Source organism: Accipiter gentilis, chromosome 1 (genome assembly GCF_929443795.1).
Source record: "Accipiter gentilis chromosome 1, bAccGen1.1, whole genome shotgun sequence".
In the NCBI taxonomy this organism is placed as follows: Eukaryota; Metazoa; Chordata; class Aves; order Accipitriformes; family Accipitridae; genus Astur; species Astur gentilis.
This window is the reverse complement of record NC_064880.1, coordinates 38,543,773-38,570,051: the sequence shown is the minus strand read 5'-3', so window position 1 is coordinate 38,570,051 and position 26,279 is coordinate 38,543,773. Positions and strand designations below refer to the sequence as shown.

At 47.6% G+C, this 26,279-nt stretch overlaps 1 protein-coding gene across 2 annotated transcripts in view; it reads right to left on the bottom strand.

Moving 5' to 3' along the window:
* MARCHF4 (membrane associated ring-CH-type finger 4) overlaps positions 1 to 26,052 on the bottom strand; it is a 104,336-nt gene extending 78,284 nt beyond the window's left edge. For both annotated transcript variants that reach the window (XM_049810980.1, XM_049810988.1), the window contains exon 1: positions 25,427 to 26,052. In XM_049810980.1, coding sequence (XP_049666937.1) covers positions 25,427 to 25,936 — 510 coding nt within the window. In that variant the 5' untranslated portion in view covers positions 25,937 to 26,052. The remainder of the gene's footprint in view (positions 1 to 25,426) is intronic.
* Between the last annotated feature and the right edge of the window lie 227 nt (positions 26,053 to 26,279).

Here is a 26,279-nt window from a genome sequence, read left to right as displayed (position 1 = left end):
GAGCTATGGGGAGCCCAGGGACAGCCCTGTCACCAGCAGGTCCCTGTATCTGGCTTGGCTGCTCGGTATGAAATTTCTGCCTCACCTGCAGGGGACTCAGTGGCTTTGGGGAGGCAGCACAGAATGAGTGGTAGAAAATGCATTTAACAAAAATGTGGAGCAGTTTTCCATGTGCTTTCATCCAGGTGCCATGCGATCTTTAATACATTAAGCATTCTAGTACCTGACAGAACTGGCTACTCTCATTTAACTTCATATATGGGGAAAATGAGGCAGAAGCAGGGCAAAGGGAGCAGCTGGAAACTGCAGGGAGATAGGATGTGCCAGGGACACTGGCCCTCCAGCAACCAAACCTGCCCTATTAAGCAACTCCAGAAGCTGGGAAATGCCCCTTTACCAGAGGATCTCCATGTAGCTACCAGCGATTTGCAAGCCAAGCCAGGGAGGACACGGGGAGGCAGAGCAGAGAGGCAGGACTGGGCTGGGCAGCCTGTGCTGGGGCTGTGCGTGGGATGGAGAGCAGGGCAAGGGGGTGATGGAGCTGCCCATCAGGGTGTCCTGCTCCTGCCTGCTTCAAGTCCCTACTCAAAACCAGGCTAACCCACCATCCAGGGTGCCCAGAGACGCAATGCTCAGACATCACCTCTGTGCTGTAGAGGGAGAACCCTGGCCAGGGCCGGGCAAGCAGCAGGCAGCTAGGAAGGAACAGGTAAATAATCTTTGATGGGAAAAAATAATCACTTTGGGCCACAGCAGAGATGGCTACATCACAAGTGAAAATCACAGGTGTTTTCTTCCACCCCATGAGTATGTGCAGAGCTCACCAGGAAGGTGGGTGGTAGGTTTCTCTGCACCCAGCACTCCCTTGTGGGGTGCTTAAAGGGGGAGACCAGTTTGCTACAGAGCCTGGGACTGGGAGACAGCACTTCCTGACACCAAAACCCAATTCCTCTCTGTCTTCTGCAAGACTCTTCCAGCCAGCTCCACAGCTCCTCAAATTCAGCACATTTCCCAGCAATGCCAATGCCCTCTGGGCTGATGCCAAGGAAAAATATTTCTGGACTACTGTTGCCAACAGCTCCCCAGGTGATTGTAGTGGGAAAATCCTACAGGTCACTTTAGCTTATGATATTCAGGCTACATTTTACAAACGTGCTCTCTCCGGTTCAGCTCGGTGAGGGCAAACGAGCTGCGTGACTGGCGTGCAGGGGTTGCTGCACCTCTCACTTCTCCTGCATTAGCACAACATGGCTGGTGTGCCCGATGCTGCAAGATCGAGTCGATAACTACTATTGTTATTATCTTTATTAATCAATAATAATATCCTTATTTCCTCTTGTGGGGCTTCCCAGCACATCCTTTCTTATTTATCCTCTGTCTTATTTATGTCCCAAGCTTGCAATTAGATCTGGGCGAGCGGCTACCGGCACTGACCCAGCTGCTGAAACCCAGCCGTGCTCTCGCAGAAAAGTCCCTTTCAGGGCTGGGACGATTTGACCGACTTCAATCAGCCTGCCTGTGAGGAGGGGAGCCACGCAGAGCCGGGGCCAAAGCCGTCAGCTCCTCTAGGCAACTCTGTCTGCGCTGAAAGGGCTGTAAGTACCTAACGTCCCTCCAGGGAGACAGAGACATCTGCTGCAGCTGTAAAAATATATAAAACGAGGCAAGGTTAATAGTGGCTATCTTGGGCATGTGCATGTGTGTCTCCTTTTTTCATACTGTCTGAGGGCTGTGTAATTGTCGATGCCTTTACCTTGATGGTCTCCCTGGGGAGAAGGGACAGCATGGTGTCTCCTGCGCCCGGGTGGGAGCCGGTGTGTAGGCAGAGACTTGCTGGGAGGTCTCCAGCGGAGCAGGGATTTACACCACAGGCTTCCAAGTGCCATGTGAGAGGTTTCATCTCAGCACCATCCATCCTTCCTTCCTTTAGCCAGCCTGTATGCCCCACCCTGGCTTTGCATTCATCCTCTTTCTAATGAAATGTGTTGGTCCTACCCTGCCTGGCAACACCCCTTCAAAAACCACGGCAAATTCCTGAGCTAAGCCACGTTATAGCAGCGAGAAGCGACCTCGCCACCAGAGAGCTCTTGCTCTCAGAGAGAACAAAACTCGTTCTGCCTAATTGCTCCTGGCAGCGTGCTCTGCTGCAATGAAGGTGGGAGCATGGTGGCAGGGGAAGGCAGTGCTACTTCTTTGCAGTAAGCCTCAAACCCCATCCTTTTGTGCTAAAAGCACAATGCGAGGCCAGGCTTGCTCCTTCAAGTCACTCGCACTGTGGAGAGCAGCGCCTGCTCTCAGCCAAAATCCACCTTGCACACATACCCAGCTCTGAGCGCTGGGAGGAGGCTTATCTCGCTTTATTTTTAATTCTATGAAAAGCCTAAAATACATCACGAGTTAGAATTTATATCGTGGAAAGGCTTTTTCATGGACACTTTGGACTCTGTTTCATGCACCCAGTGGGCTTTGCAATAGTTAATTTTGCCTCCCGGGTCCTGGGAGGGAGAAGGGATCGAGGGAGGTGTTACTATTTGCGGTTTGCTGAATAGGGCAGTGAGGTGGATGGCTGAGAAATGAATCTGTGGCCTGACGGTGCTTCTTGAAAGCATTAACACGCTTTCTTCCTTCTCACCCGCCGGCACAGTAACATTTCACACTTCTGCTTGGGTCTGGCTCTCTGGAGACCTCATAGCCATTCCCTAGTGCCTCTCCTTTCACAGCAGCTTGAGTCGGTCAAAGCCCATGCCACAATCAGGAAAATGGCTCCTCTGCAAATCAGTGGTCTGGTACCAAACCCCATGCGGAGGCCAGGAAAGCTGCCCCTGCCCAGGGACAGACAGGCTGCTTGTGGCACCTAATCCAAACTCAGATAGTGTAGGAGAATGGGAGAGAAATTTTAAAAGAGGAAATTAATAGCAATTTAAAGGCATATGAATCAACTATTTCACACTTCTGGAGGCTGAAGCCCTGACTTTGGTTAAATAAAGGACTTTGTGGACACAAAACCAAATAGGTCTCAATTAGCCTGGACTTGCAGGCAGGCTAGAAATCAGTCGAGATTTCCTGCCCCACCCCAGCGCAAGGATGCTCGGGGTCTGTCCCCAGCAAAAGCAGGTAGGGAAGAAACTCCCTGTCTTCTGGTGCTGGGTATGCTCAGGAGATACTGAGGTTGCCTGTGATGGCCAGACCTGGCCAGGTGAGCCCACGCTGCCTTTCCAGAGCCATCCTCTCCATCCAGCTCCTCCACTGGGGCAGGCTGCATTTTGGCATCACTTTCTCCCTTGGCAGAACACGACCAGATTTAAAACCTTCACCTGCTCCCTTGAGGGAGAAAATAAACAGCATTTCAAAGCATGCTTCAGGTGACTACACTCAAGCCTTTTGGTAGCTGAACGTCACAGACAGAAACCAGCATCCATGGGCAAACAGGGAAGGTATTTTCCCTTCAAAAAAGGTGCTGCAGTGAGGCAGGGATCTAACTCTTAATTTTCTTTTTTTGAACATCACAAATGAACTCCATTAAGCAGTGACTGAGCAGACGGCACTGAAAACAAACACCAAATTAAGCACGCCCACTCTATGGGGAGAGGTTTTGCCTGCCTTCTCCTTCCATACTCCTGCCAGGGAGGAAGGTGAAGATGGAGGGTACCTGGAAGGACCATTTCTGGAGGCTGGGCTGGAAGAGCTACTGGGAGAGGCAGGGTGATGTGAAAGTGATGAGGATGTGCCAGAAGGGAAAGAGCCATCTGTGAGGACAGTCACAGGTGTGATGAGTTGGCACTACTGAGCTTGGAAGGGCTCTGGGAAACAGGGGTGTAAGAGAGGTGCTGCTAAGTGTGGCTCTCAGGTGACAGTCACTGGGGATGGGGTACTGGGATGCCCCAGCACGATGGGCTGGGGAATAATACTGAAAGTAAAGGGCTTGATGATGTGGGGATCAGGGGTCTGTTGTTACACTGGAGGGACCTGGCGTAACCTGCAGTAAACCAGGTTGGTCAAAGCAGCGCTTTCTCATTCCTGGCTGCTTTCCCCTCCTTGCTCCCTGACGGAGAAAGGGCAGCAGCAGTGCTGGGGTGGGCATGGGCACACAGTTTTTCCAGGCACTCCAGGTTCCCCTAAGTGAGACAGGCTTGGAGGAAACTATTGCCACCTCTGCTGGGAGGCAGGGGATCGGGAGAGAGAGGCACCAAGCCCAGATTCACGCTCACCAGAGGGTGGTCTCACCATAGGAGCTAAGCGGACCTCAGAGTGTGGCTCCATCACCAGTCTCACTCTGCTGTCGTCCCCAGGGACAGAAGGGACCTTCCTTCCAGGTCAGAGCACCAGGTCTGAGGGAGAGAGGAGGAAAAAGGCAGGAGAGCCATGCTTGGAAACAAGGAGAAAAGTGACTAGTGGGGAATCAGCTGGGGGCCATGGCATGGAAAGAAGCAGGATGATAGAGGAGATCCTGAGTTACGCAGGCGATAGGGCAGGGGCCATGTTAGAGGTACAGGTAAGGCAGGTAGTGTTCTATCCAGCCCTTTCCAGCTCCAGTTTTCACTGGTTCTACATTAATTTGATCTTAAAAGTGCAGCAGGTGAAGGCTGGCATTAGCAATCCTCCCGACGTGAGTGGGAAGCTGGGCTCAGGCACTTCCTAGGCACGAGTGATGCACCGACTGCTGCCACCGGTTCAAGAGGCCGTGGCTTTGCTGTGCTCATTAGGGCAGGTTCTCATGCTGGGCCAGCTCCGTTGTTTAAAGGTCAATAAGACAGAAGTTGGGACACCACCGAGACAGCTGCAGGCACATTTGCGTCGGCAGGCAAGCAAGTGGGTGGGTGCACATCTCTGTGTGTATAAAAATTCCACCCCCCACCCCCCCCACCCCCCGAACAAGTATGAGCAGTGACATTGCAACCACTTCTCAGTCCTCTCACTCTGTGGTTTTCATAGGGTTGCAGAATTTATGTTGGGAAAGGTCGCTGGATTTCTTTAGTCCAACCTCCTGCTCAAACCAGGGCTAGCTTCAAGGTTGCTCAGGGCTTCATCTAGCTGAACCCTGAAGATCTTTGAGGACTGAGATCCTACCATATCTCTGGGCCCTAGTTTCAGGGCTGCACTGTTCTCACTGTGATGGTTTGTTTCTGTATATCCAATGAGCATTTCCCTTGCTGCAACTTCTGCCATTGCCTCTTGTCCTTTGCTGTGTCCCTCTGGCTCTCTGGTGTCTATAATCCAACTTTAAGTAGCAGAAGACACAGATTTCCCCTTTCATCTTCTTGCTGCCAGACTGAACAAGTCCAACTCCCTCCACCTCTCCTCACACATAACGTGCTTCTGCCCCTTCACCATTTTAGCAGCCCCCACTGGACTAGCCTGGATCATCAATCTCTCTTTTGTACTGGGCGGTCTTTGGGCACTAAGAAAGAAATCTCTGAAATTGCAGCCTGCAACCACCTAATACAGACCTAGTACAGCCCTTCTTCCTAGGTTGGCCAGAAGACATTGCATCCCTAATCTGTGAACAACTTCAGTGTCACTTGGGAAAAACTGCAGAGTATGAGAATGAAAATGGCATGGCTCCGTGCCTAAAAGTGCCACTGGTTTTCTTTTTCCTTTTACAGAGGTGAAGGGGACTCTCTCCTGGGACAGATACTCACATGTCACGCCAGGCAGGGAGCTTGTTTTCTTGAAGAGCTGAGCCCAAAGTATGCTTTATCTCAGTGGGCTGAATTTAGAATAATCCCTTTGAAACTGCTGTGGTGTCTCTTCAAATGCCTTATACTTCATTGTTGCTAGAAGGGAGTTGCTAAATTCTTGGTATCAGGATGCAATTCCATGCACAGTTTATGCCTAAGTCTGTGCTGCCATCTCCCCCTTCCCCTTGCCCTCCCGGGTGTGCTGCCTTCCCCTTCACCGGTGCTGTGTTGGTGACCGGGTGGTCAGATCAGGGAACTGATCCAACTGAAAGATAATCAAAATTTTTAAAAAGTTGATTCCTGTTGGATCAAGTCCCTGGCTGCATGGTCACTGGTGCTAGAGCTTGAAAAGGGTGGAAATGCAGAGTTGCGGTTGCTGCTCGCTATAGCTGCATGGGCTTAGATTGGCTCAGTTTGCTCATGAACATACACCACCAAGAGACTGGAAAGTCATCCTTACACTGAGGAAAGGTCTGTAGATTAGACTTTGCCTTCTTTCAGTGACACCTTTTTTTTTCCCCCTTGGGAATGTCCCTGCTGCTCCTGGCTCAATTGCTGAGCACAGAGATACCGTGCTGGGAGGACACAGTTTCTGAACTGACTTTAGCCTGACTTTTCTCATCATGGATGTTTTGCCTTCTGGCACAGCCTGTCTTGTTCCACACAGCCTTTCCCCAGAGCAACTCGTTTGTGCTAGCCCAGCGCAGCCATCCCCACTCCTCATCCAGCCCAGCCATGTCACCTCTCTGAAGCCCCCAGCAAGGTGTCAGTCCTCATTAGCAAAGGAGTGTGGGGTTTTGCTGATATCATTTCCCAAGCAGTCTGGCTGAATACACAGTCCTCGTGGAGCAAAGGCACTCCAGGACGTCCCTCAGTGTTGCGAGCTGGGGGCCTCGTGTTGGCATCCCCGGCCTCAGCTGGGGTAAGGGCTCCCTGGGGTCTGTCCTCCCAAGGGCTTTCTCTCAGGACAGACATACAGAAATATCTATCTCCATCCTACAGTCTGGCCCAGCTCCCTCTCTAGAGGGGATCTCTGACCTGGAAGTTTCAAGGAGATCTAACTCTTCTTTATTATAAATATCTGGACATGTCAGTGTCAGAGGGAGATGCATCCCTCTTTATCCTTCCCAATGGTATTAACTAGACAAATCAGGAAGAAATTAATTAAACAAAAAAATCCCCAGGCTGAAATGGCTTGAATCACCTTATGATAAACTCTTAGGGACTTGAGGGAGACTGTGGTACTCCTGGCATTTGAAAACAAGTGTGGAAAAGCAACAGAGAAAGCAAAGGGAGCAATGTGTTGGTGCTGGAAGTTATGAACTAGAAAGGAAACAACAAGCCTTCGATAGCTGTGACACTGCTGGAAGAAGGATAGATTCAGCCAGCTCAGATTTTGAAAAATCCCAATAATGTAAATTCCTTAAATACAAGCCAAGCCTATGAATAAGATAAATCTCTTAGTCACTTTGCCAGTGATATCCTTCTAATCTCATCCTTCCTCAACGATGCTGCTCAGAGAATGAAACACTTTGCATAAATGGGTTTGCTGCTTAGAGCAATCACTCATGCCTCCCACCCCGACCCCAGGATTAGAGAAGTCCCCTGGATTAAGGCTGTTACTATTTTGAGTCCAGGGTGAACCAGCTAAGCAAGGGCTCAAGGGAACTTTCAAGCTATTGCAAGAGAGAGAGAAAAAGAGAAGGGGAGGCGAACAGGAGGCCACCGCTGTCTTAGGTAATAGCATGTCCCACACTGGTGTGGAACTGTACTTAAAGTGCTTTACAAACAGAAATGACCCATTAACAAGGAATTATCAACATATGCATGGGAAGGCAACAGGAATGCAAAGGCCGACCAAGCCAACTTTTTCTTAAATAAAAATGAAATTGCACTGACAGTGCTGTATCCAGAGATGCTGACTGCCTTGTTCCCCAGCAGACATCTCCGTCTGCTAAGTAGGCCCAGCAGCTTGAAATTCAGAACCAAGGTCTGCTGAGCTGTCGCTCCCAAAACAAAGATTAGAAACAACCTGCTTACCGTTAAAAAGTGAGCTGGGAACCAGAAACAGATCCCCTGAGCTCTGATGCCCAAGAAGCGTGGTGGACCCATGTACACCCCAATGAGGAACATCTCAACACCAGCTCAGATTTCAGACTGACTTCAGGTCCCTTTATGGAGTTGCAAAGATCATTCTGGATGCCAAAAAGAGGAAAACCATGCCTGTCCATCCAAATTACACCTGAGACCACCAACAACCATTTGCCTTTTGCTTACTGTTCCTTTGTAGCACACACACACGAGAACAGTTCTCAGTTCTACTTAGGTAGCATATACTGTAATAAAGTATGTAATCCCCTAAAATACAAGAGCTTTCCTTATAATCCACGCTTGTATAAACCCCGACAAATATTTCATACATTTTTATCACACCAACAGGAAATAGCTTTAACGTCTCTGACAGACATAAGAATTTTCAGAAGTGCCTGTCACATGTTTACTATGTCAGTCCACAAGAATTGCTCCCTCTCACTGTTTCTCTGAGGAGACCCTCCCTACCAATGCTCTCCCCTCCCCATAGGAGAGTTTCCAGCAGCAGCTCCACCTGGATACTGGAAAGGGGAAAATATTGACTCCTTGAAAGCCAGACGAGTTTTGCTGCTAGCAGCATCAGGCTGAACTTTCAGTGTTTTGCCAGGAGAATGGTGTCCTTGTGCAGTTTCTGCCTAGGTTTGCAGAACAGCTTCTCTGGGCTTTGGTTAATTAAAATACAGTATGTCTTGCACAACTTTTGAACTCTATTTTTATGAGAGATATGAGGGGCTGCAGGCTGTCCATCAAATTCTGCATCTGCCCCATGCCAAGACTGTAGTTTTCTATTTGACTGTAAATCAACCATGTTAATTAGATGTAAGACAATTATTATTGGGTTTTAGTGAGTCACTTTTCTCTCAGTAATTAGTAGTTGTTAGTTCAACTCAGCCCAGTGCTGGTGTAACCCAGTGACTTCAAGGCTGTGTTTAAAACCTCTTTTCTCCTACACAGCAGTTCATCATAAACAATATTGCTTTTCCTGCCTTGTCCACTGCAACTGTGTTGTGCCGTGATTATCTTGAAAACTCCCAGCCAGGCCAGCAACGAGGAGCGTTTGCTGTCTGAGCACAGAAGGGACTGCACGACAGGAGAAGAACTTGGCCAAGAAAAGGCAGCTCACCTCCTTGACCCCATTTCATTGCTATATGCTTCAAATCCTGGCTGCGTCTGTCTTGCTATAAAAACGTCAGACTGTCTCTAACACTTATTTTTGCTTGCTGCTTCAGCGTGGCCTTACTTGGCAACTTCTCCCATCTGTTTACTACTCTGCAATGTTGTGCGTGCATTTCCAAATTGCTGTTTAGTTATAATAATGTGAACACTCGGCATTTGCAGAGCACCTAGCTTTGAAGTGGTTTAGGTGTTTTATAGTCGAGCAAGGATCCCTTACAGCTTTCCTAGAAGGAAGGGAAGAATTCTAGTCCTGCTTTATGGTGGCATGAAAGGGCCCTATGTATCACTACAGGTGAATCCAGATCCAGACAGACTATATCTGGATGTAGCAGCTATATGCACACTTGGGTATCTGTGTTCCCACATCATCGATGGAGGTCTGGTCAATGTTGACAGCGGAGCCCCAGAGTGAGTCAGCTGAGCAAATGTAGGTGTCTAGCTCTCCAGCTCCACTGACTGTATTGACTAGGGGCACGATTACCTACCTCGAGATGTTTTCCACTAAGAAATCATTGTGTGGGCATGAGTCAAGCTCTTGATTTTTCACTGCCTAGACACCCAGTCCACATGCAGACACCTACGCTGCAACACTCGCATTGAGGTGTCTGCAATCCGCAGCTGCGTTCCGCCTCAGGGATGTACCCAGGATCACAGTTGTTTCAGAGGAGAAGCTGAGATCCCTGGGTTGCTGTTCATCCTCCTTCGTCCACTTGAACTGGAAGACGAACCTCCTCTAGTCAAGCTGTCACCATGGGGGAACTACTCTAAATGTGTTCCCTTAAGGCCAGTGAGCAACCTTCTGCCTGGGTTGGGACCCGTTTGTTATCCAGTGACCAAGCTGTCACCTTGACTCTAAAACCTGGGTTTTGCTAAAACTGATCTCTAGGATAACTCTCATCTCAGAAGACAGTGTTTGCTGCTCAGTTCCCCGCATCCTTCAGCCTATTTCTTCTTCTCTGCCGGAAAGGCAAACCCTGGCTCTGCAGAAAGCAGAAGTGCCCCTCTCCAGGCATTCATGGAGGCAGGCCATGTCATTTTCCTCCATATCACAGTATGCTGTTTGCTCAGAGGTCTTCTAACATGGGTTAAATACTGCCCTGACCAGGAAGTTTTCTTTACCACTTGTGTTGTCCAGCAAGGGCTCACTACTGTTTCACAGTCACAGTCCTGACATCCCAGTATCTAAAGTGCTCAAGCCTAAACCAAGACTTTCTGAAACATCCTCATATCTTGGATCTTTCCAGGTCAGCCTGCTTTCATCACCTGGTGAGCCTCATAGCTGACCAGACAGATGGAAAGATCTTTTTCAGTGGGTGGACACAGAGCACTTGTATGGGGATTGAAAAAACAAAAGACACACAGGCCTGATCTGTGGGCCACTGTGATTCAGCCCAGTCATTGACACCCTGCGAATCACCATGCTGCGCTGGATATGCCATGCACATGCGACTGGGAGAAACAGCCAAAGTGCTCATCTGTGAGTACAAACATACCAGTAACAGTGAAGAGTAGTTACCTTTCAAAGACCACTTTCTGCACGGGAACATCCCTGGCTGGGAGAGCTCTTGGTTGTTGTGTTGTGTCTCCAACCCTGCAGTGAGCTCAGGAGAGACCTCCAGGAAAGCGCCTTGCAGCAGCCTGAAACTGCTGCATCTGCTCAACAGTCCAGATGTGCACCACGGCATCAAGCTGCTCTCCGCAGGAAAAGCTGACCCACAAGTAACCACTTAATCTCCTTCTCTATCCAATTTGGCTCAGCCACGTGCCACCTGCTTTCCACCACACTGCAGCAGATACGCGCACAGCCGATCCCTGACTAATAGTGAGCGTTGGGATCAGCGCACGCTGCGGCAGTGTGTGATGGCTGGCTGTTGCTTGGAAATCATGCCAATCCTCCAAAGACAGTGGGGCCAGGGAGTGTGTTAGTGGGAACCTAGGTCCTTGACCTCCGTGGTCCTCCAACTCTCTCATGAAAGCCCCAGAGGGTGTGCAGTCCCCGAGTGGAGCAATGCAATGAAGATACCTATCTCCAATGCTGCTATGCACATTTCAGGAGGGAAGAAAAACAGCTCAAGGCAATGTAGACACAGTGATTTAAAAGGAAACGGATTAAAGACAGACACGTGAGTGCAGCTGTGTCCCAGCAGTTATGCCATATGCATTTATAGGTAGAGAGATATCTGGCAAAACCACCCCCACCCCCACCCCCTGCCCTGACAGGTTATAAATCATGGGAAGGGCTATTATTCATCCTGCTGCTCACCCATTATACCTGAAGCTATGTCAGAGGGTTACCAAACAGTGTCAACCAGGAGGACTCATGGGTTTTAATCTTACCCCTGGGAACCAAATACCACAGGGCAGTCTGAGAAAGGGGACTCAGGGGGTGCATATTTGTCCCATACATGGTTAAGGCAGGCTGAATGGCAGGGATCTGGATGTTTTTCCCAATCTCCATGTGTTTGTACAGCCTCTTTTTGAGTCATCAGCATTTCCAGCATACAAATAGCTAAGCGCCTTAGGAACATTTACCTAGGGGTAGAGACCTTGGCCAGTACTGATGGCTGGTAAGTGTATGAAAATGCAAAACAGCTGTCAGTGGAAGTGAGTTTTGAACTCCAGGTTGCTTCATTTCCAGCTGAGCAAATTTTCTCTTATTTTACAGGATACAGAGAGAACATACTGTCTTGTGCCTAAGCACCACTCCTTGTCTCTGCAATACAACAGAACAAGTAGCCTAATCAGGCCAAAATGCAGAGCATGCTGAAAAACTGGGAACATTCAGGATGTAGTTAGAGAAGGTGAAAACCTCCCCTGTAGCCTAAGAGGGCTGGTACTGCTGCTCCAATCACAGCGTTTAGGGGCAGAGGATTGATTATCTGGTGAGAAAAGGCAGAGAGTTACATTCTCCCATTGGAGAGACATCATCTGGAGAGGGATGAAATTATAAATCCTATGGAAGGAGATACACAAGCGAGGAAAGGCAGAACTGGGAGTGATGCAAAGAAGCAAGAAGCAGATGAATGTCATTGGGCTCTTTTGGTGGTGGTGGGATCGCCTGCAGGAACAAACGAGTCAGGCTCCATCAGGTGCAACACAACCTTGTGCTGATCACAGAAGCAAAGCACGTGTTTTCCAGCTTCATCTCTCCCAAGATTATCCCACTGCACTTTCTGTTTCATCAGAGAAACCCTATCTCAGTGGCCTTCTTGCATCCATTACAGGGAAAAATAAGTGGATCCAACCCAAACAGAAAACAGAGACATGCTATGGTAGGAAACCTCCTGCCAGCTTCAGAGATTGCAACATTTGCCCGGCATGTTTCTGATCCTCCTAAACACAGACAGAGCAGCTCAGTTACATGCACACACACATTTGTACACCTTGCGTTTGCAAATAATCTCTGATGTGGAGCCTCTGAGGCTGCTCTGTGGAAATCCATAAGCCTGTAGCTGTCTCTGCATCCCCCTTGGCTTACCATGACAGTTAACAGCTTCTGAAGAGTCCCAGCAGCTTAGTTTGCTTTCCCACTGACCGACGCACTCTGGCTGCCTCTGATCGAAGCTCCTCCTCTCGTTAAGTTGCACAGAATTATTTCTGATATTCTCCCCACCGTTCATGCTCACTTAACTGTCTACAATCGCTCCCGCAATCACCTGGCTCTCCACTCCAGTCTGGTTTACTATAGCTATCAGATGAAACACAGGGTGACAAGCAGGGCTCTGCAGGTTTGGGAAAGAGGTGCTGCCATCAGCCAACTACAAAAGATGTTGGTTCAGGCTTTCAGGCCATCCTAGGACAGCCCTACATCAACTCCCTCCATGCCCGTACTCCCTAAAGGGCAAACACCATCCTCTGGCTGGGTGTGACTGCCCTGCTGTGAAGTGCCCTTGGAGGAGGCTGCCTGAAGTAACAGATCCTGCACTGTGATCAGTGGAGAAGACTCCAAAACTTTTACTATGTGGTTCCTCAGTTTTCCTAAATGTGTAATTTTCTGAAATACTTAGTATTGCATTCGAACTTGCTAGGCTCAGCCTCTGCTGGCAGATGGATCTTTTTCTTGCCTTTTTTAAACAGAATAGAGAACAAAAAAATAAAAACCAGAAGTTCTCAGAGCAACGGAGCCAAACAAAGTTAGGTTTCCCCTATTTGTACCTGGGAGTAAGGTGGCTTCTTTGATGTCTAACAGGGGTGGACCTCTTATGACAGTTCTCCTCCATGGCATCACAAACCCAATGTGGGCAGTATGCCCCACTTGGCCACTTATTTTCATGCAACTCACAAAAGCTTAAGAATTCTGCAGCATTTATTTAGCAACGGTGGCTGAATTTGGCAAAGAAGTTTAAATGTCACTGAGTGTATCTCATGGACTTAGAAACAGAACTTACATGGACAAGTACTGTTGCTTAGGAAAGCAAGCTAGAAAGAGAGAAAAGAATATTTTCAATTTTTATTAAAGTACATCTTGGGACAGGTTGTGAACAGCTTTCTAGACAAATTAATTGAAGGCAGAAAGCAAAAATAGCCTGTAGAAGAGAGAATTACTGTGAGCTTCCAGAAAGCAGCAATTGTAACAGAATGCTTTTGTTTGTTATAAAGAGACTAATGGCTGTTTTGGTAGTCATTAGACAACATATAATAAATTTCTGCTATGTTGCATATTTTTAAAGATTCCTAATTTTTCAAAATCTGCTTTTGCAAAGTTCAAAACCTTAGTTACAGACCTCTTTTTGCTTATCCTTCTGTTCAATTTAAAAAGAAACAGTTCTTGTTCAATCAAGCTTTTCTACAACCAGTATTTCTATAAGACTCAGATTTGAAATAGTATCACCTCTTGGAGGTTTAGTGATTATTGGATCAAGAAGTGTCTTGGCTATGACAAACAGAAATATCTAAGCCTTTGCTATTATTAGCGATGTTCGTTCTCATTCTTCACTCTATGGCTGGGCGGCTATTTTCCCTTGGTATTTATCTGACTACTATTACAAAAATCTCAGCCCCTGTCCAAATCCACTCTGGGGAGCTAGAGCAGACATTTAATCCTGTCTTTTGCATAGCTCCTCCTAAAATCACTGTAAAGGCTAAGGGGAGAGCTTATTGCTGTCTTCAGTCACCTCATGGAAAGGTACAGCAAAGAGAGCCAGACTCTTCTGAAAGATGCATGGTTATAAGACAAGAGGCAACAGACACAATCTGGAACACAAGAAATTCTGATTAGAAATCAGAAAAAAAAAACATTTTCACCATAAGGGAGGTCAAATATTGGACCAGGGGTCCAGAGAGGTGAGTGCAATAACTGTCCTTAGAGATATCCAGCTCTTAGCTGCGCAAGGCCCAGAGCAACCTGATCTGGTCGGATCTGCCTGTGTAAGGGGTTGGACAAGATGACCTCCAGAGGTCCTTGCATTCTAAATTATTCTGGGGTTGTGTGATTTTGTTTGACCTGACCTATAACACTCAGAACTGTCACCTTCACCTGACATTTGCATCGCATGCCTGAGCACACCTCCAAAGAGATGAAGTTCTTGTCTGGCAACACCAAGACAAAGGTGAGAGAAATCTCTTGAATAGCTGCAGGATGGGAAGGCCACGGGCTTTCCTGCAGATTTTCGCATGTCTGCAAGAAGGGCAAGAAATGAATCCATAAGGACTGGGAAAGAGAATAACGATGGCAGCTGGGCCAGGTTATGGCAGCTTAGCAAGCTGGATTTTATGTAGGAGTCCTCCTCACTGCAGGCTTTTGGGGCTGTAGAAATGTTTTTCTTAGAAATGCTGTAGCTATCCTGTCTATGAAGAAAATTTTCCAAATGTGGGTTAAATGTAGGTGACAGCACTTCTTCTCTCATATGTCAGAGGAGGCTATGAACTGGTTTTTCCTAACTAGCTGAATCCCATGCATGTTTTCCCAGGCTGAAAGTTTCTTGCTTTCAATCTGATGTGGAATAAAACAGTATTCAACACAGAACTTTTTCCATGAGGGAAATCTTCTCTGCCAGCCAGCCCAAGGGTTTCTGAAGCTGGTTTCTAAGGATGCACACGGTACACAGTCCTTTCTGTGACAAAAAAGACAAAAGTTCATATGCAAAGACAGTTTCAGTTCCTTGTTTCCCCAGACGTTCTCCTTGGGCACTGCAACAATTTCCCATTGTTGGAGATTTTAAAATCAAGATGGGATATTTCTTCTCCAGTCCTTGCACAGCTATTAACCTTCAAGCGGGAATTTCATTGAGGGAACTTATTTCACTGTTATTATAGAGGTTCAGACTAGACTAGCCCAATAACCCCCTCTGGCCCTAAATCTTGTAAGAATTCACCTCTCTTCAATGTTAAGGAAATGTTGGGGTTTTATGTCCTAAAATGTGAACTCTTTAGGGCAAGAAAAGCCTTTGCTTCACTTCTTGGTGCAATGCTTGACATACTGACATCCTTTAAAGGTTACCACAGTATTAAAATAAAGAATGGTCTAGAGGCCAGAAGCACCCATAACTTTACTTCTGTCTCTTGTGCAAACCCTCTCTTTAATTACTTAACTGCTATTTCTCTCTGAGATAGTATTTTATTATTACCTACTTTTCTTGAATGCTCATCTGATCTGTCTTAATGTTCTTTTAATATCAGTTGGAATGGGATAATAATCTGCTTGTACTTCTCCAGTACCTTTAATCCTAGCAGGTCCTAGTGCACTCAACAAGGAGAAAAGGAAAGTGCTTCATTCATCAGACAGGGCAAGGTCATGCAGGGTATCAGACAGGCTGGAAAGTCCTGACACAACTAAAAGTGTTGGGGTGTTTGGAGGGGCAGGTTTAGCCCATGGCCCTGTACTTGCAGACAGTGCAAACCATCCTTTGAGCTTTAGTTCACCACCTGCATGAAATTGCCAGGGTAGGTGCTGATGTGATGTGGGTGAAGTGTCAGCAGGAATCCTGCATGCCAATGCTGTGTGTTTTGTCTTCATCAGATTCATCCACAGTGCTTTCTTGGCTCTCCCAAAGACTGGGTATTGGAGTAAAAAGCTATCCAGGATCTACCTGGGCAAGGACAGGGAACACTCACTGATGGGAGGGGAGATGCATGGCGAAGTTCTCAGGGAAACCACTTCTTCCATCAAAACAGCATTCCAAGAATTGATCTTCACACCTTGGTTTTGACTCAACTGAAGCAGGGCAATGCCTGTCCTGGGAAGGCGGAGAAGAAGGAATGACAGAAATGAAGGCAAGAAATGAGGATCTGAGCAAGTATCTGTGCAACCCAAAAGAAAGCAAATGAAGATCTGGGCACAACACGAATACACAGCTGGGAAGTGAGAGGAAAGAAGCTCAAGTTGACGGTAGGGTTAATGCCCCAAATGACAGTGGTAGCACAGGAAGGCAGAAAAAAGATGGACATGGAGGAAAATGTTGAATACAAGAAATCTGAGCTGATGCCAGAGCATTCAGTAACAGATGCCTAGGAGACAGGAGATCTGGGGTTGGACTGAAGAAAATCAACCTTGCAGAAACAGCCTTAAGGGCTGACATAACGGAGGAAGTGGATGAGCTGGGGAAAGATGGGAAGGACAAGGAGAAAGGAGCTTTGTGGGACACCATTAGGGGATTGTGGAGGAAATGTGATCCACCCCATCAATGATAAAGTGATTGGAGAAGCAGGAGAGAAATGGGGGATGGAGGGGCAATATTTCAAGCAGGACTGGCTGGAGGCCTGCATCTGTCAGGAAAGGTCATATTCAGCATTGCTGAGAGAAGCTTTAATTGGGGGCAAAGAGCAGACACCTGAAGTAATCAGGATCCATTCTCTCCTCCTCCACATGGCTGTAAGTGAGCAGTGACAGGACCAGCCCCAGCCATAAGTCTCATCTCTGGCCACCAAGGGATCCTTAAAGAAAAGCACAGCTGCTTCTTCAGCCTTTTCCTCCCAACTCTCCTCAGAAATCAAGGCAGAAGAGCTCAAGTCATTAATGACACGGAAGATTCAATAGAGTTAATGCTCACTGCATCTGCAGACCCATCTGGAAGGGCCTGCTACTGCGGAGGAGAGGTCTGAGGAAAAAAGGATGCAATTCAGCAGGGCCAAGTACTGCTCCTCCACCAAGGCAGTAACACCAACTGCACAGAGCCAAGATGGAGGAGGACTGGCCAGAAAGCAGTTCTGAAGGACATGGAGATTGTATGGGATCATGAGTTGAGTAACAATCAATAATTTTCTGTTGTTCCATAAATAAATAAATAAATAGGGCAAACATCACCCTGGAATGGATGGCATCTGTTATCTGTTAAGCAGGATTCAAACCTTTCTGCACTGCTCAGCACTGACAAGGACTCACCTGGATAATTGTTTCCAACTTTAGACAGTGCATTTAAAGCAAAATATGGACCATTTGGTGAAAGTCCAGAGGATAACACCAAGGATGATTAGAGGTCTAGAAAACATGTCATAAGAGCAAAGGTAGAATTGGGATTGTTTGGCCTAGAGAAGAACAGGGAATGTCACGGCTTCAGTTGTCACTTGAACTTGTAAACTCCTTAGAGGATGAATTTTCGCTATATTTACATGCAACTACTGGATAATACCTTCAATTACTTACTGCTTGGATAAAAGGAAACAGTAAAAATAACCTCCCGTCCTCCTAATGGGCAGGGCAAGAAGAAATGGGCTGCAGCAGGAAAGATGGAGCCTCCAACCATGATCACCGTTAAGAACTGGTTAGATCAGCCTCTGTCAGGATTTTGGATGGGTGGAATAATTGATCTCTTGAGACCTGGACATTGCCCAGTGCTTGGGCGTGATAAGTGCATGGATTAAGTAACAGAAGCTAAACCCACATAGTACCAGAGGTTACCATGGTGGTCACAGGGAACAACTTGACAGAGGCTGCAGCTATGGGGCTGTCTGCATCCAGTGAGGGCAAACACCTCTAAGTGCTCAATGCACTACAAACTTTAAAGGTGCTTCTTACATGGATCTCTTACCTAATGACACATACTTTTTGCATGGAAAAGGTGACCTCATGGCCTTACCTTAAACATAAATACCCTGTCAATCAAGCAACCCTTGATAAACTTCTGCTAAGAGTGACATAACACAATCGGACACCACAAAGATAGCAGCAGTCTTTGGCCTCCCAAACTGGTAGAATATCAAATTCATTTTCTCTCTCCTGTTCTGCAATGTTGTTCTGTATGTGGACCTGCTGGTCTAAAATGTCTGTGACTCCATGGTAAAAAGTACGGCTGACAGTCCTATTCTCCAACCATAACGGAGCTCCCCACAAAGTTCTTCTACAGAGGACAGAAAACTTTCTCAGAAGTCTGTTCAAGATTGAACTACCCCATCCTCCATGGAGTTCACACAGTTTTCCCCAAGGAAGCCTGCTTTCTCCACCAAACACAACACACCAGATGTAGGAAAGAATAAAACAACATGTAAAGCATATTTTTGCTTATTATTCTCCCATTCTGTACCATCCCTTCCTTCACTCCCACCCAGGGAAGTAGCTTAAACTCATGTGGCTGTTGTGAGTGATGCCACCAGTGTTCAAGCTGCAAACAGAGGATGCTTGGATAAGATGGTACACAGGCCATAGGAGAACCTGTGCAGAGTACAGCTAGATAGGCTGGGTGGGACCAAGGTCTGATGTGTCACTTGACTTTGGCCAAGAAGAACAGAAGGAAGAGGAGGTGAGAGAAAACCACCAAATAGCATAAAGAAGAAGAAATGACACAACAGAAGAAAAGATGTGTAAGGATTTCAGGATCTGGGCTCTGTCACTGGAACCAGTCTGCCCACCAACATTTTGCCTTATCTCATCACTTTTCACAGAAGGGCATGGGGACAGCCATTTATTATCTACATAGGTTTCCAGGTCTTGCTGTTTTTTAACTCACCAGAAGAAAGTTATCACTCATCACTCTCCACTGCCAACAATGTAATCTGTTCTACTGTAACCAGTGATAAATCAGAAAAGGATAAAAGGTCAGTTGTGAAAAGATGGGGGAAGCTAAGAAAGTCTTCAGCATCAAGCAATTCATTTTAGGCAAGTAACCCTGATTAACAAAGGAAAAGGAGAAAGATAAAAAGTTAACAAGCTATTCTGTGAGTATTATTTGAGTCTGGTTTCCCATGGAAACCATATCATGTTGGTTTGGGTTTTTTTTATCTGATGGGACACACATTCCTGTTAAAGCTTTTGCTCCAGCTGAAGTTCTGTCATGCATGGACTCTACAGAGCGTAGCACAGCCAATGCTATGATCTCTCCCACAACAGGACATTTTTAGGTTTCCTCTTCTTCATCCAGCTAGTTTTCATGAAACTTGCAGAAATGTAATGCCTTTCAGATCTCCATTTTCTGCCAAATCTGGCTGAAATTGGCCAATAGGTTTAGAGGAGGGCGGATGAGCATCAACTCTAACAGCTAACACTGTCACATGGCTTTATTCCTTTAGAATCATCAATAAAAGGGATGGGGTGGCCATAGATATGGACCAATAACAATTATAGTCTATCTTATTATCTTACTCCAGGCCTAGGAGTGATGAAAACATGTGCAGCGCATACATAGGACACACAGCATCATAGATTTTTGGCACAACTATATTTCTGACTTCTTGACTGGGTCAGCCTTAGATGGAAAAATACGAATGTGAGCAAAAGGCTGCCACAGAGGAGGCCCTTGCAGGGAATGAATTTTTGCTTGAAAGACAACCTGAATGCACGTCAGTTTTGTACAAACAGAGCCCTTCCAGGAGCAAGTGTTGCCTTTGTGGAAAGAACAGTGACTCTACAGATGCAAACAATGGAGCTACATGCTTTTGCATTGCTTGTTCTGTCACTAACTGACATCAGCCACTGTTAATCATGGCCTGAAATGTATATTTAAGAAACAGTGAGACAAACACAGACAAGTTCCTTCATGAAGCCTTTTACATGAGGAAAAGTGAAAGAAAAGAAAAACTGCTCCTCAGGCTAGCTAGTGGCACTGAAATAAATGGGTCAGGCATCAGAGTTTCAGCAGGCACAAAAGGTGAAAACCCCGTCTCCTGGAGCAATTAGAAGTCAATGGGATTAGTGGCCTTCACTATTATTTATAGAAAACCCGCTGTGTGCACAACATTATTGAAATACAGGGGTCAAGTCTCTGCTACTGGATGCCTACCCTTTTGCTGTTGAAGTTAATGGGAACTTTGCCAATCAAGTCTGTGGCAACAGAGTCTAAATCTAAAATAGATGACATCCTAGGCTCCATTCAGTTGATGGCTCAAGCAGAGCTTCTGCTGAAGCCAAAAATGTTCTGCCTCCACAGTATAGACTTGATCCTGGGACAGATGAAACGATAGAGTTAGGTATAGAGGTGTTAAGATTCAAAGATGGGAAGGCAGAGAGGTAGACTGCAAATGTCACAGGAAGCATCTTCCCTTCCTTTCTGTCATAAATCACAATATACAGATTAAAATCTAAAGGGCTGCATCCCAGCATCTCTTACTCTTCAGTTTTAGCAGGACTGGCTGTTTTCCAATGAATGATTCTCCTTCTAACACCAAGTAAATGAATCCTGTGGGAACACACCTATGAAAAGTACATGGATGGGAAGCCTGCACTGTCATTATGTGATTCAATATGGTTGAAAACAGTGTGCTGATGGTCTAGCCAATTTGGTCAGACCCCGCCAAACACCAGCATCTCCCTTCCTGAGTTTCCCTGGCTCTGGACGTGCTTGTGATGCTGGCTGCACAGTTGTTTCTTCTTCCACTCATTCATTGTCACGCTCGTGCCCTGAATTCTGCCACAGGCTACCTCGTTCCCTCTTTGTCTCACTCTAGAAAAGAGGTACCTGATTCTGCTCTATTCTACGACGTTGTAAATCAGAAATGAAGCATCCCAGAGACTTCCTCCACTCCCCTGCTGCTGAGAGACCAATCTGTAGAGTGGCGGTATTTCCTGGCTTAGTTCATGCCTTCTCCGCAGACACTACCGGGCAGGAAGCTAATGACAGCTTTTGCCTGTTTCTGTATTTATAACAGGAATGGAGTTGAGATTCTGACATGCTTTTTCAAGCAACGCACACTAATGACCAGCCATTTGATGGTACTAACCATACACTGAGCCTACATAGGGTGGCCAAGAGTGGTGTGTTAATCCAAGTAATTTAGGGCCACCTTAGCATTAGAGAGGCCCTGAGCATGGCAGATGCCTACATGTTGAAGACATTACAATACATGTGGATGAAATCCAGACATGCCCCTGGAGAGGCAGATCTCACAGGCCATGCACAGGGGCTGGTGAGCTGTGGGACCAGCCCCAGGGCTTTGCTCCTCTTCAGTGTTACCCTGATCTCTAGATTGGCTTCAGACCTGAAGCATGAATTTTACTTTCAGAAAAGTTATCATTAATTGTGATGACTCTAGATATCCTTAATAAACACATGGCTTTGCAATCCTTTATTAAACTTAGTCAACTTCTTTGTCCTGCTAACATCCTGCAACAAGGAGCTCCACAGCCTCATGACAGATCACAGGGAAATGCATGTCCTAATATCCATTATAAGTTGTCTTCCCTTCCAATTTCCTTGAAGGTCTTCACGTTCTCATATTACTGAGTTAGTGTCCCTAAAGTCTGGAGGAGGCTTCAGTGGGAAGAATAGTCTATTTTCAAACATTTCGATTGAATACCGAACTAAGTCCAAGCCAGCAGCCTGCAGGCAAAAGAGTCCACAGTCTGTTCTCTCTGATCCTCCTGAGCCAACCAATCCTATCTGCACTGACTTTTCAAATCTCCATCTTTACAGTATTTTTCCCCAGAACAGAGAAATAGAAAAACGCAGACAGAAACTGACAGGTAAGAAAAGATGTACGCATGCTCTAACTGACAATATAACAAGCAATCCTTGAGACACACTGATTTCCAAATTATCTCAGTTTCATTTAAGAACACTTTTCTATTTATTTTCAGCACAGCTAGCACCAACTCAGAGCTCCTAAACCCTGCCGTACTGCTAACACCTTGTGACATGGGCAAACAGTTGATCTGCTGTTGTGAAAGGACTTTTAACCCATGCCTTTTCCTGCTGCTCTCCAAGACTTGCTTTCAACTTGGATCCATACCAAGCACTGTGAAACATTTGTGAGAGTGGAGCTCATCTCAGTTTCTTTCTCTTGCAGAACATTGTCAGAGATCCAGGAAAGCAGACAAAATTCTGCCAATGCTGAGCATTAACCAAAACAGAAGAAAATACTCCAGCATCTTCCTTTCTCACTTTCTCCCCAGAGCTTTGCCATTCAATCCAGGGTCTCAGAATTAGCTGACACAATGGTGCAGAACGCTCACTCAGTGAAACTTTTGAAAATGCCAAGCAAGCCCCCAAAAGGCAATGCCACTACCAAGCTCAGAGTTCAGCTCATCAGCTTTCACAATGTTAAGCCCTTGTTTTCAATAAAAGCAGTTGACTTTTTCAACTGCCAGACCTGAGCAAAGCTTGCTCTTCATGCCCTCAAAACGGGAGTCCAGATGCTGTGATCACCTGGCCATCTTTCTCGTCCGCACCACTGGTTTCTCTCGAGTAACATGCAAGGATCAGAACAGTTTTACAATAACGAGCTTTACTCCTTCCTACGGTCCTCAGCACATTTTTAAATGAAAGAATCAGCTTACCCATAAGAGCCACAAAAAAACATGAGGAGCTTAAGATATAAGCAATTCAGTAGCCCGAAGTATCATGTGTGTAGGGCAATCATAAATTTAAAGTGAAAATCCCTACTGATTTTGTTTTGCATTAGATATTAAATAAAACCTACTTGCGAAGCCAGATTAGTAAGAAATCTTTTTGGCTGTTGTAATTTTTTATTTTTTTTTTAAAATCAAAACAGGATTAAAACATCTTTTGGAGACTTGCTGTCATTTTATCTGGGTAAACAAGCTTAGAGCGCCTAACAGTCAATTTATAATGAAGGCTTTTGTTCTTGGTACCGTGATGCAGCCCTGCAAATTTGCCCACAGCTGCAGCAGTTTTAGATGTTTTTGACAGGTAAATAAAACACTGTTTATATCTCTCATTGTTATTAATCCACAGAGTAAAGAACTAGCAATTACATTTTGTTTCCAAGTGGATAAATTTTCATGATGATCTTGGCAGGGGTGGTATAGAATAATGTGCATCTATGACTTTTATAGTTGTGAGGGTCCAAAACATGAAGGGTCTTTGCTCAGCTGTTGAGTTGGAAAACGAATGGGAAATAAAGGCTAAACCAGTAATAACCACCATAATAAAAAAGAACACGGAATTTGGGATTTAGCCCTGTTGGAGTTTTATTGACGTAAGGGCCAAATAAACCAAACTGCAGGTCTTGACATCAGCTGCACTGATTCAGCTCTCAGTTATTCTGAACTGTACTTCTAGGAAGCTGTGTCAGGATCTGGCTGTGCTTTAAAACCCCACGATTTGGGCCTCCATAATGACTTGTGCTTCCCAGCTGCTGCGGGGCAAAGGGTTTCAGATACTCCTCAAGCCATGCTGGTGATGAAAACATTATTTGTGGAATAAGGTACTGCTCAAGGATGAGTGGCAGAATCCAGCTGTAAGTGTCTTATTATATTGGTCAGAAACCGTGAGAAGCAAAAAAGAGAAATCCTGGTGAAACTCTATTAGATGCCAGTCACGTCTGCTCAGCTTCTCACTCAGGTAGGCTGGCAGATGGTCAGCAAATAGTCTCACTTTTACAATGCAACCTACACAGGTTTTCAGTGTGAAAATTAGCATCCAATTATTTTTGAGCATTAATGTTCTCCAAGGGAAGCAAGTTACCTCTATTTTATTTCTGCTCAGGCTCTATTTTCTCACACACGTAAGCCAATCTTGCAGGCACTACGTCTTGTGTACACAGACAGAATGGCAAGCCAGGGAAGAGTACTAGAAATGTGGAATAATGCAAATTCCCAGGGAGAGAGTTGCATGACTTCCAACTTTTAGAAAAGACAGGGAGGAGACAGTCAAGTGAGGAAGGCATACAGCATCTCCGAAAAAGAATGATTTCCCCCACCCCCAACCTAAAAGCCTGTGGTGAAAATTGTGTCTCACAGCTATCAGTCAGCTGCATAAACCATTACAGAAGGCTACAGTCCATTGAGCACCCAGCTCTGATCTATGAAACCCTTGGTATGACACAACCAGCAGGGCTGTGGGTATTTTAGATGAGTTGGTGGCAGGCCCTGCTTCTCCCAGAGAAGAATGGGAGCCCATTCCCCACCTCCCCACCCCCATCACCACCGTCCTCGGACCGACACAAGGGAAGGCACGATCACTGCATTACAGACGTGGGCAGCCTTGGGACAGGCGGGACATCTGCCAGAGCGTGGCCACTCTCAGATGAGCACTGGCTTTCCTCAGCAGAGCACACAGGTCCATGAAGGGGAAAGGTGACATGGGGCAAAACCCGTTTTGCTCAAGATTTCCACGTATCGTCTTTCGTGCCAGGATCTCTGCCTAAAATGGAAATGGGTACCGGCCAAGTCGAACCTCGCAACCCTTTCTCATGCAAGGATCCCTTATTATCACAGGTAACAGGACCACCCCGAGTAATAAAGGTTATCTGCGTATCTGGGCTTGATCTCACAAGCAGAGGTCTGCAGCTTTCCTTGCCGCCTGCAGCTGTGTCACGTTAGCTACAAATATTGCTGTGTATATCACTGTAAGGAAGTTGCCATCCTGAAAATACGCGAACTGCTTTTAATTGTCATTAAATAGGGAGAATAATGCCCCAGGGTGGCACCTTATGTTCTAGAGAGGTTGCGTTTGTTTCATTCTCCTGTGTGGTGGCGGGAAACTTCCCTGGCCTAACCTCTCGGTCTGTACCAAGGACCATCTCAGGGCTGCAGCTCCAGCAGGTACAATTGTAACCAGCGGTTTTCCTCCTCTAGCTAGTGCAACTGGGAGCATGGGAGCAGTGCAACTGGGAGCATGGGAGCGGTGGCAAACCCGCAGAGCTCCTACTAGCCGTCCCCTGGGAACCACCGATGAGGTGGGGCTGCCTCCTGCCACGTGTTTATACAGACTGAAGTTGTATTTTTACAAGCAAACAGCACATTAAACGCATCCTTTGCATCACTTCTGGGATCACGGCAACTGGGTACCCACGAGGCGACAAAAAGCCCCCCTCGCCCAGATGCGCTCTGCTCCACGAAGGGGTCCGCGGGTCCCTGCCTTGCCACGGCTGCACGGCTCTGAGGCCGGGCACGGGTGCCTGGGGCAAGGCTGCCTGCCGGCCGGCAGAGAAAGACGGAGCTGGCCTCCACCCCACTTTTCCCCGGGAAACACCACCGAGGCGCAAAATCCTGGAGCCCAGGGCCCCGGGCAGAGGGCAGAGCCCCTCGGCCTTTGGGGTCCCGTTCCGAGACGCCGGCCAGCAGCAGGCCCCAGTTCCCGCAGGCTGGAGCACCGCTGCCACCGGGCGAGCCGACCCCCCGCCCCAGCGCCCCCCGCCCCCCGCGGGCTCACCTGCTCGGGCCCCTGGAAGCAGATCCTGCAGAGCGGGGTGCGGATGCCGCTGTCGACGCTGCTGCCCAGCGAGTAGCGGTCCTCGGCCTTGCCCTTGCCGAAGTCATCCGAGGAGGTGCTGCTGGGCAGGGAGGCGGGCGGCTCCCCGGCGGGGCTGCCCCACTCCTCGGCGGCCGGGCTGCCCGCTCCGCCGCCGCCGCCGCCGCCCGCCGCCGCCGCCGCCGCCGCCGCCGCCGCCGCCGCCCGCCAGCCGGGCCCGCGCCCCCCGGTCGGTGCGGCCCCCGGCGGGCCGCCCGCCGCCGCCGCCTCTGCGCCGCCGGGCATGGGGAGCGGCGGCGGCGGGGAGGGCGGCGGCGGCGCGGGGGGTCTCCGCAGCAGGAAGACCTTCAGGTCATTGAAGAGCATGCGGCAGCGGCACTTGAGGAGGCCTTGGTTTCGCAACATCTGTCTCGGACGGAGGAGCCCGCAGCAGCAGTAGCAGAAAATGACCGCGCCGGGTGGTATTAACATGTGCCTTTCCTTGGCAGGCGGGGACGGGGTGGGAAAGAAAAGGGCAGGAGCCGGGCGCCCCGCGGCCGGGGGGGCTCCGCTGCGGCCTCAGTGCCTGGGGGGGGGGGGGGGGGGGGGGGGGGCTGCGCTGGCCGGCGGGGAAGGGACAAAAGCTGAGCCGGAGGGCGAGGGGGTGAAATCCCCGGCAGCCCGGTGAAAGCCGGCGAGGGTGACAATTAAAAGAAAAAAAAAAAAGAAAGAAACCACCAAAAAAAAAAGCCCCGAACCAAACCCGACTCTGCGCTCCTGGGGGATTCTTAACCCCCCTCCACAAGTTTGTGTAGAAATCAGCGGGAGGAGGAAA